The sequence below is a fragment of the Meles meles genome, chromosome 12 (genome assembly GCF_922984935.1).
Source record: "Meles meles chromosome 12, mMelMel3.1 paternal haplotype, whole genome shotgun sequence".
Lineage (NCBI taxonomy): Eukaryota > Metazoa > Chordata > Mammalia > Carnivora > Mustelidae > Meles > Meles meles.
The window spans coordinates 67,302,595-67,315,350 of record NC_060077.1 but is presented as its reverse complement, the minus strand read 5'-3'; the positions used below and the strand labels follow the sequence as shown (position 1 = coordinate 67,315,350).

General features: G+C 45.8%; 1 protein-coding gene across 1 annotated transcript in view; it reads right to left on the bottom strand.

The window, feature by feature from the left end:
- SETBP1 (SET binding protein 1) overlaps positions 1–12,756 on the bottom strand; it is a 366,573-nt gene that overhangs the window by 338,893 nt on the left and 14,924 nt on the right. The window contains 1 exon segment of the mRNA XM_046025006.1: positions 7,082–7,738. Within this exon segment, the coding sequence (XP_045880962.1) occupies positions 7,082–7,567 (486 nt within the window). The 5' untranslated portion in view covers positions 7,568–7,738.

Here is a 12,756-nt window from a genome sequence, read left to right as displayed (position 1 = left end):
ATTTTGAGTCAAGCTTTGAGCTCAGCAGCAATCCTAGTTCAGCAGATAAATGACCACAGAGATGAAAGACCTTTGAACCATCTCTAAATAGATCCCCATAGCAATCCCCACCATGAACAAAACAAAACCAAACCAAACAAACAAAAAAACACCAACCAACCCACTGGTGATCTGCTCTATCAGTCTGAAGCTTGTGGAGGGATCAGAAGCGAGACAGCAGCGCTGCCGGCCAGCAAGCACAATTCAACACAGCCTGTGGCCCTGTGAAAGCACAATCAGCCTAGGGAAATGCGGCCTTCTGAGACAACCCCCCCTCAGGTCAGACAGAGCCTGGTTCTCCTCCTCCAAAGACAGACAGAACCCGGTACACAATACAGGGGATCTAACCTCCAATCCACTCTTGGGGCAGGAACTCTTGCTAACAGATCCCTTATTCCTTACTTCAGGGAGTGAACGGCTCTTCATCAGAACGGAACGCACTTTCCTTGATGAAGACTGCCAGGTTCTCTGCAATAGCGTGGCGTTCACTGAACAATGTTCCTTGGGGATGTCCAAAGTGAGACTGACTACCAAGGGAATGTCACAACCGAGAGGGAAAGAGCCAGCATGGTGCTTTAAACCCCCAGAGAATCCCAAATACAGAGAAGCAAAGAAGAAAAAATAGTAAAAGGGAAGGAAGAACCAAAGTTTCCCAGACTATAGTCATGGAACACAAGTTTGGTAAATCGCACCAGTTTCTAAACTCAACCCCGACACTTGCTCCCACGGTCACGGGCCTCGTGACACTGGGCAGAAAGGAAATAATCTGATGACGGAACAGCGGGTCCAAAGAGAGGTCAAATCTTTTGTTTATAGTAACTAGTTTTGTTAAAGAGAAAGACTTGCCCCATCTGGCAGAATGGCTCTTAAAGTTCCAGTTTTGAAACAGAAATTAAGACTGCAGAGGTCAGAAACTGGTTTGGGTTTATTCTTTTCTTCCTTCCTTCCTTTTTTTTTTTTTTTTAACATGGAGAAACTGAGACTCGGGAAGGTGAATCAATCTTGCTGAAATTGTTAGTGACAGAGACAGAGTTAGTGTCCAGGGCTCCTGCTCCCAAGTCCAGTGTTCCATCCCCTACATGTTCAGCTCCAGATTTCAAATGCCACCTGTGGCCTCTAGAAGACAAATACTTGGCGGAGAGGGTCATTCACCACCCTTCATGCAGCTTTTAGCTGTAAAATAACTGAGAGAAACCTATCAGGAAAGAAAATTTTCAGGCACACTGATGAATAAATAGGAATGTGCTCCTTTAAAAAAATCTATAGAGAGGAAACAAAATTAAACAAGAAGGGAAATTCAGCCTCTTGTGAAGAAAAGCTGGCAAGCCCTGCTCTCCTATCAGGTTGAGGGTCCTGTGGGGGGAAGAAGCTCATAGCCCCAGAATTTGAAAAGACCACCTTCTCAGCCCCAGAAGAAGGGAGGGCAAGCCCACAGTCAAGTGATGTACACAGGAGGGAACAGAGAGGCTGCTGGGCAAAACGATGGCAAGGGAAGGACACCTGAGTCACAAAGAGGGTGGAGGGCTCTCTGCTGGATGCCCAGGGCCACCGACAGAGCGGAGGAGATGATGGGCATGGCGGTCAGGTATCAGGCATTCTGAGCTACCTTCTTCCCCTTCCCCACGCCCACTTCCAACTATCTAATACACCAAACTGCCATCACCACAGAGGCTTGAGAGAGAAATGTGCCTCTCCACACCCTATGGAAAAAAATGAAGAACCCTCACAACATTAGTGTCACCTAAAGGCTCCGCGTTACGTTTCTCTGCCCTGAATCACTGTCACTATGTTCCCTGAGCCCCCAACCCTTCCCTTGCCCCAGTTCAAAGTCCACTGAGCATTCCCATCACTTACCAACTTGAACACAAACCCAGTTACTTATTTGACGTTCATCACTCCCCGCGATCTGATGCCAACCTCGCTTCCCATCTACATCCAAACTTTGTGTTTGATACAAAAAAAACCCAAAAAACTATTTAAAGAATGAGTAAAGGAATGCCTAACTTACTGAACTTCCTAAGAGAGAGTCAGAAGTGCTCAGAGCAGAATGCTAGCATCTTTCCACAGACATATGAAGATGGTGTAGGGGGGATTGCCAAGAGCAAATCCTGAGCATGTTTCTAGGACCACAGCAGGTCATTGGTGGATATAAGGTTAAAGTCCTTGCTGTTGGAAGAAATAGGTTCTCCTGATGAAGCTGGGAAAAGGGAAAACTAAATCCAAAGAAATGAAACAGAAGTTGTATTTTGGTCAAAAGCAGAACAAAGGAAAAACAAAAAACGAGACTTTAAATCATGAGGCTTTGAATTTTTCTCTCCAACATCCTGGAACACTTGGAATTAAGGACGATATACCAGATGTTGATTCTGTCACTCTAACTAATATGGAAGGTGTGCAACAAATGTCCCAGTGCTTAGATTCCCTACCTTCCAGTGGTCTTTTAGAGTGTGATCACTTTGGGACTGGAATACAGCCTTAGCTTTGGGGTACAGAAGAACCGGCTTCAAAGACCAACCCTGCCCATTTGGGTTCCCGCTTTTTTGAAGCAAATGAGCCTCAACTTCCTCATCTGTAAGTAGGTACTATCTGCCTGGCAGGACTGTTGGAAGGATGAACACGGCAGGTGAATCCATATAAAATAGCTAGCAGCGGGTCGGCCACACAGCTCCACAGATCCGAACTGTTTATTACGATGTGTGCTCTGTCAATTACACATTTTTCCTAAAATCTTCCACTGAGTTATATCATGGGGAAATTAGCATCTCTATTTGACAGATAAACACACTGGGGCTTCAACAAGGCTATACTCCAGATGCAAAGCCACCAAGCCAGTTGGTGCAGATTACCACCTGCATCTTCCAGCCTGGGTCACTGAAGGGAGTCCCCTCCCCTCATGCTACGGGTGTCCCTGACTCCTATGGGAAGTCCTCAGGAAAGAGGAGAGCTGCTAAGCTCTGTCTAGCTGAAACCCTTTCCAAAACCTGTCACTGTTGGAACATTCTGTGCTCACGTGCTGTACTTGAACTTGCTTCTAGAGATTCCGGCTTGTGTTTTCTATTGTTTTGACTGAGTGACCTAGAAGGGAACTACATGAAGCTTATGTTACTTCAGCACTTGCCTGCCTAAGTCTAACATTGCAACAATGCTGGTGTTGTGGTAAGGAGGGAGTTGCCTTTACTGAGTCCATCTGCAATGCAGGTCCATCCAAAGGATGATTTTGGAGCTCTGGAATATGTTCTGATGCTCTTCTCGGCCTCCACTTCTCCCAAATGTGGCTCTTTCACTTCATGTAAATTCATTCATCATAAACCCACTTCCATGTAGCATTTCAGTGGCCATCCTAATTTCACGTGGAAGAGAGAGGACGTAGCCCCCGGGTAGAAAGAGTCCATCCATCCTTGAGCCAGTGAAGGGGTATCCTCATGGGTCCCCTCCTACCATCCTACCACTCAAAGGGCCATGTTGCCTGGACATCTATAATGGCTCTCTCCGATCTGGAGGATTGGTGTCAAGTTCGAAACTTGGAATAAAGCTCTAGAGGATGCCACACATAGACACCTTCACCCCAAAGTAGCAGAACACGCAGAAATACACTTAGCCTAGTAAAACACTAGCTGTGATATGTAAGGAAAGCTATCATTATCCTAAGGAGTGTGCTTTTTACAAAAACCAATGAAAAAGAAAATCATTTGGGATCCAGTATGAGCTGTCTTTGCCTAAGGCTGTCAAACAATGAGCTGAACAAAATTAATTGGTCTGGGGGAAAAAAAAAAAGCATATAACGATGTAACACCCAATTTCCCCCCAGCCTCCAAGTTTGGAGGAAAAATCATGAGAAACAAAGCCAAACAAAATCCTTGTTATCCTGAAACTCTATGTCCTGTCCCTAAATCAAGGGTCAACATTTTTTTTTTCCTTTTTAGTCCGGGCCAGATAGAACATAGTTTAAGCTTTGTGGGACATCCAGTCTCTGTCACAACCACTCCACTCTGCTGTCTGAGCGCAAAAGCAGGCACAGACAAAATGTAAACAAATGGATGTGGCTCCAGTCCAACAGAACTGGATTTACGGACACTGAAATTTAAATTTCATATAATTTTCACATGTTACAAAATATTATTCTTTGTTTGATTTTTTTCCAACCATTCTTTGCCTGTGGGCTGTATAAAAACAAGCGAGGAGCTAGATTTGGCCCACAGACTAGTTTGCTGACCCCTGCTCTAAGTCAGCACATATTTTCAGGTGATTCCCAAGCAGGCATCTCTACCAACTCAAGGATCAGCTCAACAGAGCCTCCCTCCTTGCTCCCAACATAGGACCTGAGTCCCAGGGGCCACTCTATCCACACTTCTTCCATGAGTGGCTTGCCTCATTAAAAAAAAGGGGGGGGCACCTGGCTGGCTCAGTCAGTAGAGCATGAGACTCTTAATCTCAGAGTGATGAGTTCAAGGCCCACATTGCAGGTAGAGCACTTTAAAAAAAAAAAAAAAATCCAGAAGACTAGATTGTTGAGTCAGACCACTCATCTGCTGTTTACCAAATGCCATCCTCATCCTTGCTCCCATCCCAAGTTACTGATCACATATTTCACATTCATAGACATAAGTAAATTCTCCAAGTTCACGGCACTGAAACAGTAAGCGAGGTTTCTACTTCTCCAATTCAAGTTTGGCTTTTGCTAACTCCCTCTTTTCAAACCAACAGGAATTCCACAGAGTAATAAGTTAACACTTGGATCCAATAGGGATCAGAGAATGTTTCTACCATCTATCAAGTGATTAAAGTTCAGTACTGATAACTTCATGCATTCGTTTCTGGAAAGTAACAGCTCCAGGCATAAATAAAGGTAGGAATGATGGAGAAGTACAGTGTGAAGCAAGCTCTTAGGAATTTAAAATTTGCGAAGATCCTCCAATCACAGTGTCAGCATAACGCAGCACCATGAGCTAAATTTCAGTCCTTCACCTTCCCTTCTGTCCTTTCCAATTTCCAAGACTTAGAAACACTTACTTGGTAAGTCACCCATTCCAAGAAGTGATTTCACCCATTCAAAGAAGTGATTTCACCTCTTTCCAATAAAGTACACAAAGGGCATCCAGCTTTTTGGGTGAGGATGACAACCTTGAGAATTTCAGATATTGCACATTGTAGCTTTGAAATCATCCCCATGTCATAAAATCCAGAGTTTTATTCTGGGGCATTCCAACAGGCAGAAGGTTACCTTTAGGAACAGTTCTGTGGCTGTATATAAAGTCATACCTGGTCAGGAGAAGGGAGCTCTTTCTAGGGTAATGAATTTGAGTTTGCACACCCCAAACTGTGGGCTGTTGCTCAAGTCCTGGCAGTGAGGGGGATGGAGGGAAAACAGTTACCACAGTTTTCAAGACTACTCACCCACACAAAAATCCAACAATACACAAAGAACTGGCCATCTCAGTGGCCAGAGACAAAGATACTCATTTTCAAAGCTGAAGAGACCAAACTCCAAAGCAAAGCCTCACTTTCTAAGTGGAGCCTAATTTGAACGGTTGCATTCTCTTGCAGGAATTTCCGAAGTTTCCAAAAGCACCTAGATAATCTTTGGTTTTAGGACAGAGACCCCAGAAATCACTGCAACTTGTCATGAGGACAGGCGAAGGAAAGCCCTACCTCTATGCTCTGTATAAACAAGCTAGCTTCTAAAAATTATTACGTGTTCCAAATGTTAAAATAAGACGACCAATTGTCCTGGCTTGCCCAAGACTGAGGGGGCTCCTATATGCAGGACTTTGGGTTTTAAAACTGGGATAGTCTGAACAAAATGGAAGGTACTGGTCACCCTAGGAAATCTCTTCTCATCCAAGTCTTTGGATTTTAAATGCAACACATCAGTCAAAACACTTAGTATGAAGAAGGACACAAGCCCCACACCAAAGAAAGAATAGGATTCCTAGCGGTTCTATTGAGAGCGACTATTGAGAAGGTCAAAAACCACTAGTAACAGAAACGTTACAGATTATGAGTCAGAAAGGAGAGAGGGTCATTCATATGTGCTGTTTTTAGCTAATCCATCATGTCTAGAGCCCAAATAAATAAGATGTGGGGGAAAGTTACAAAGATGCTGATGAACTCATACCACCCTGAACCCAAAACCTCTGAAAACAGCACTCCTTTCAGAGGCATTCATGAGCCCCAGCGAGTTTTGGGGACAAACACTTCCCAGACTAGGCCATCCCCTGCTATCACAGCCGGGTGCCGTACCATCAATGTACATTGTACATTGTACATGGTACAATGTACAATGTACCAACAATGTACATCAATGTACCATCAATGTAACACCCTGTGATATAAATACAATGAAACCTGGACCCATTCATTCCCAACCAAATGACACCAGCAATCATCTAGAGAGCTGCTTGCCACCTGTTTGACTTTCAGGAGGAAAGTGACAGCCAACCAAGGTCATTCAACACCCAATCTTTAAAAATCTACACTGTGTTAAACAAAGATTTGGGTCAGTCCCTTGCCCCTTTTTCTTTCTCCAGCTTGAGCTCCTAGGGCTCACCAGTGGTTTTCAGAGCAATGATCTCTGAGCCGTCTAACAGCCTAAATCACTATGAACATGGCTTCCTCAGTCCAGCGAATGACTTGCTGTTTTAGAGAGACTTACAGCGGTAACTGAAACCAAAAGGAGGTTATATAGGTCCATGACTGTTGTGACTGACCAAAAACTTTTAACATCCCACTGTTAACTATATGAAAAGATGCAAATATTTTGTCACAGTTTGGCCAGGTCTGACGCAGTCACGTGGCAGCTACACAATAAATAGGAATGCTCCAGAATTATCATTCCAGTAGCTACTGATTTTCATATGGGTAGAAGATACTAATAAATTAGAAACTACACCAAGATATCAGAGGCATTTCTCCTGGAGGGCATTGAGTATTCCATCAAAGAAATTGATAATTCCAAAATAAATAAGTAAGAAGCACACAGGAGAATGGCAAAAATGAATAAACAAAACAAAACAAAAAAATACTACAAAACAGCACTCCCTACCTTCTTTTTGGAGTGGCTTCTTTCCTCCTCCTTTGTGGCTTTGCTATTTTTCCCAGCACGGGACACCTTCTGGTCACCAGATTGCTTAATGGTGATCTTGATCTCAGGTGGGCATATATAGTTCTCCAGATTCTTTGGGGGTTTCTTAGCCCGCTTGGTTGTCTGAATCTTTAGCTTCAGGCTGCCCTCTGTGAAGTTTGCCTCCTTGATAGAAAATTCCTGTTCTTCCAGGCCGTCTCCTGCAACCCATTTCTCGCTGTCTGCATTGGAGTTGGAATCCACATCCCGCCCTGAGCCCAGTTCATCCTCTTCCTCTGGCTCCATGCGTTCTCCACCCACTGGGATCCCCTTCCCAGTTCCTGGAGCAGAGAGCAAAGGTTCTCCTGCACAGCCAGGGGCAGTTGGGGGCTTGGCTGAGGAGACAGGCAGGAATTCCGACTCGTCCCCCCTTTGCCGGGAGCTGCTTAAGATTTCCCTGGACTCCATGACAATCCTACAGTCTTCAGGAGTTCTCAGGAGGTGGGAGGGAAGAGAGGAAAGGGGAAAGGTAAGAAGAGAGGACACCCAAAATCCCAAGGACAAAGTGGTCCAGCTGCTGGGTTCAGAGTCCCAGGGATGGAGACACGGCCACGTGTTCAGAAGAGGTCAGATCTGCAACTGAGAAGCAGAGAAATAATTAGTCATGGCAGGAAGGAAAATGACCTCAAAAGGAACCAATCTAAGTTCCAGAAGCCTCTTCCCTCTAATCTATAGCCATCAGAAAAAAAAAAATGCATATCCCCAAATTGGATTCTATTGGCAGTGAGGGAGGCAGACACACACACACACACACACACACACACACAGAGCCCTTCATTGAATTGTTAATTTTTATGGCTATGGGCCCAAGAATAAAGATAAGAGAAGCCAGTCCTCCAGTCCAATACCAAGCTAGAAGTTTTTTATACTGAAGCCACAGCGAGCTGAGTCACCATCAAAACCAACCATGACGAAAGGGAAGTCTGAAGTGTTGAGGCAGGTCTGTGGGACCGGGGCTGGGCTGACTTCTCGCACCACTTCCCTCTCACACGTGAAGAACAGTTTGCAAACTGAACACCCCCCCCCACCTCCCCCGCCCCTGAGATGCCGGGGCGAAGCCCTCCATCATCTTGGAGGAAGCACACTTAGCTAACCTCCTGACCATTCTTTCTTTATCATTTTTCATGCTAAATTATTTCAATTACACAAAATTATCTTTATTTCTTAAAACAAACACAGAACTTAGATGCAGGCTTGAAAGAGGAAAACATAAAGAGTTCAGTGGAGAATCAGTTTGAATGCTGTGATTAATGCAAAACAATCGCTAAAAATGTTTCTGTCCGCACAAAAGATATTTAATCATGATCAATTATTTAGATAAAAATAGCCATTCAAGACAGTTTGAATTCCCTTTCTGGTCCTTAAACAAAGTAGCATTCTGTCTTCGTGGCAACAAAAAAGAGAAAAGAGAGAGGGAGGGAGCATTGCACAGACCTTTGGAAATGTCAGGAATGGTTCTCCCCACCTCTCCACCTCTCCAACCCGGGAGCTTTGATTCTGCCTTCCTCCCAGAGGAAACTAGAAACATCAGTTGGGTCAGACCATCACAGGACCAGCTAAACTATCTCTCCTGACTCACCACATGTCCCATTAGTCCCAATTTCAGACTCATCATCTTCAAAGCCCCCAAGGAAGCTCAATGCTCATCCTCAAGAGAAAACTGAGAGCCCTGGGGCCACACAAAACTTCAATACTCCGTCTCCTTCCACCCCTAGGCTGTAGGTGAGATCACACTCAAGCCTTCTTAAGTGGCTCAAAGGGCTGAGGTTTCCCAGCAGAAGACATTACCACCACACACACCTTCGGTTTCTACCTTGGAGCCCAGCAACGTATAAGGTATTGACCAATACCTGTGCCGGCCAGAAAATGCCCAACGACAGTTGCAAAGGCACACTCAGAACAGCCGAAAACAAAGCGTGGAGACTGGGCATGTATTTTCTCCCTCTGGAATCGGGACACTTTCAGCCGACATCCTGTGAGGAAGCTAGCCAGCAAGGCAGCCAGGGTTTCAACGGTGAACCTGCTCCCTAGAGGAACCCAGGCACGTATTTGGCTCCTGGAAACTGCTCGGCCCTGCAGAAAGACACATTTACAACTGCTTCCTCTTAGGGGAAAACCCAGTGAACGCAGCATTTCTAGAAGAGAAGAGGCTGACAGAGTGAGAGTAAGAGCATCTTCCCTGAATCTGCCACACAAAGACTGAACAGCCACATGTGCCCCAGGCTATAAAAGGGACCCAAGTCCCCACTTAGGGGCAGGGGAGGGCAGTGAGACCCAATGACAACTGAAGATTCTTTTACTTATAAGATTATTTGTCTCACCTAGACTGGTCTGCCTACCTCCCCAAAACTTTATATAATTTTTCAAAAGTCTGATTCAAGTCAACATTCATATTGGCGTTGTGCACCACACTAGCTGTTGGAGGAGACATCGGATGCCTTAGAATATGTTCCTATTCGTCAAGCAGCAATTGTCCAACAGATCTTTCTCGGCTCGTACCCCAAATCCATCCAAACTGCAAACTGTGCTTTATGGTAGTGCCTGGTGGTTTACTTCCCCTGGCAGGAATCTTCAACATTACCCTTTAATTCCCAGGGATGTACGATGAAACTACCCTGGTGTCAGGGAAAAAGGGAGGCAAGTTCTCCACTAAAAGTTCCTAAATGAAATCCATTTGGAACTTGGAGTGACTACTGCAGGTTCTGTGATGAAAAAGAGATGATGAAATCTAACTTCAGGGGAATGGAGAGCAGTGTGAAATGGGCATATTATGAAGACAGTATCTTCCATTCAAAAAAAGATTCCCGGGGCGCCTGGGTGGCTCAGTGGGTTGGGGCCTCTGCCTTTGGCTCGGGTCATGGTCTCGGGGTCCTGGGATCGAGCCCCGCATCGGGCTCTCTGCTCAGTGGGGAGCCTGCTTCCTCCTCTCTCTCTGCCTGCCTCTCTGCCTACTTGTGATCTCTGTCGAATAAATAAAATCTTTAAAAAAAAAAAAAAAAAAAAAAGATTCCCTTCAGAGTTCCTTAGGTTTGAAGGTAGAAATCGTTAACTAACTGATGTAGAAGACCACACCCCAAAACTTAAAGCTCAAGTCATAAGAGGTTCGCCAAACATGAAAGTCCAACAATCTGTTTTTCAGTGCTCCTCCACTCAAGATCCTAAGATAACAAGGGAAATACAGTCTCTTTCCTCAGGGAGCTTCTACTCTTGAAGAGGAATCTAGAAAATGACTGAAACAGAGCAGGTATTTACATGAGCTATAGTCAAGGAGAGAAACAAAGGAAAGAGAAAAACGGGAAAAATGGGCAAAGTAGAGATAAATCAACTGGAAAGCACAGGGAAAGGCTTCAAGGAGAGCACAGAATATGGCTTTGGCCTTTAAGGGCTTCAGCAACAGGTAGCGTGGGAAGAAGGAAGACACAAGGGACAGCATGAGGCAAGGCCTGGGGCAGGAGCTTGCAGGGCGATGCTCAGGAAAGAGCATCTTGCTGATTTTCAGCCAAGAGGTGCAGTACGAAAAAGGGACCTGTGGAAGGTAAAGCTGGAGATAAAGGGTACAGCCAGATCAGGGACACCCTTGCCTGCAATGTTAATGAGCTGGATTTTATCTTATAGGTAATGGGAAGCCATTTAAGGGATGTCAGTAGGAAAGGGGCACTATCAAAGCTGTGCTAAGGAAGATAATTCCAGCATATAGTGTAAGGGATGAATTAATGGAACCTGATAGTAGAGGCAGGGGGACCAGGAGGAGGCACAGCAGAAATTCAATTCTTGCTGCACAGGGACCTGAACCAGGGCAGTCTGACTATGACATGATAAATACCAGAGATCAAACAGTAATGCACTTTCAATCATCCCAGTGTTCAGGAGCATATCACTTCCAGTCTCTGCACACTGGTCTCACCTTAAGAATCCAGTCTTAGGGCTCATCGGCCACCAACTCGCATTCCCTGTTCAAATCAAACCAGTCCCCACAGTGGCATTACACACACAGAAGTCTTCCCCCTTGGTATTTTTATAGAATCTTTTCCTATATCCCCTTCTACCTACCCACACAATGACTGGCATACAGTTGGTCCTCTCCCAATGTCTGTCACAAGAAGGAATGAACAAACAAACAAACAAACAGATTTGAAGTCTTCCCATATTTCGAGGTCAATGCCCAAGTCTTCACTTCTCCAGGGCAACATTTTACAAACTCTGGACCTCTGCCTCCACACCCTGGCCTGTCTTACACTGCACCCGGCTGCATAGCTTGCCACTAAATCCTAGTCTTGCATTGTCTTCTTGCTGTTTTGAGTACAAAAGTTGTATTTCCCTTCCTCGATTGCAATTCAGTCTTAGGCTGAGACCAAATGTGGTTTACAACTCTTACATTCGCTTCAGCACCCAGTGCAGGACGGGGCCCTTGAAGGACTTCAAGTTCTCTCTGAAGGAAAATGAATTAGCCCCCTGACAGCTCGTCTAAGTCCCATGGCCCTAAGGACTCCCACTGCGGCTCTGCCCGCCCAAGCGCCCTCTGCAAAATTCACGTGGTCCACACCGGGGATTACAATCTAGCCCCCCACGTCCACACGCACCCCTCACTTTAAAAAAATAAAAAGAAGCTTTCAAAAGTGAAGAGCAAAGAAACCCAACCTGTCTGTTTACTTCACCAGCACACAGAGCTGTTGTTCTTCCTTTAACTTCTTCCCAGCACGTACCTGACACCCCAAATTCACAGTTCGCTTTTTTCAGTGAGCCTGGGAGACAACTGAGAGTTCTCCTGCAGTGCACCCCTGCCAACATGTGAGCGTGAGCACGAGCACTCACTTGCACACTCACACGGGAGGGAAGCCAAAGCAAGGTGAAAACCTTTTGCCTTGTCACATTCCAGCAGTCAGCGACTCCTCCGAAGGGGGCGGAGGGGGCGGGTGCACAATGGACACTCTGTACTTGGCTCCAGCTCCCAGTCCAACTAAAGTTAACCCTTCCGTGGCTGCCTGCAGGACCTGGTGGCAGGGGATAGGAGGAATCAGACTTGCTAAGGAAATAACTGCCCAGCACGTCCCATGGAAACAGAGGGGCGAGAACCAGGGTGGTGAGTTAGAAAAGAACATGGTGGGGAGGAGTCCGGGTACTTGCCCGCTGCTCCTGCCTGGCTCTGCCACCCACAGTGACTGTCACACAGGTCACTTGGAGTCCCTTACTCCATACTTATCTCAGCAATGAATGGAGCAAGTGCTCTTCCAGACTCAAGCCTCTAACTTTACCCTACACAGCCACGGACCTATGGGGGCACTCCAAATTAGACAGTGTGAACCTTCAGAATTATTTCTCTGAGGGATCAGGGGAATCCTGCTTGGCTAGCTGTGTCTCAGAACCTGAATGCGTCCCAGGGAATAATACATTCTTTCTTCAAGCCGGCAATCCCCGTGTCTAGCACCATGCCCAGCACATACCGGACACTCAAGAAATGCTGGTGGACCATCATCCACCCCTCCCATCTGCTCCGCTCCCAGGGCACTACCCACACGCAGGCCATCCATCAGCCGACTGCTGCCTTCCAAAGAGACAATATGGTGGAACTGGCAGAGCCCGTGGCATATTTAACAGAA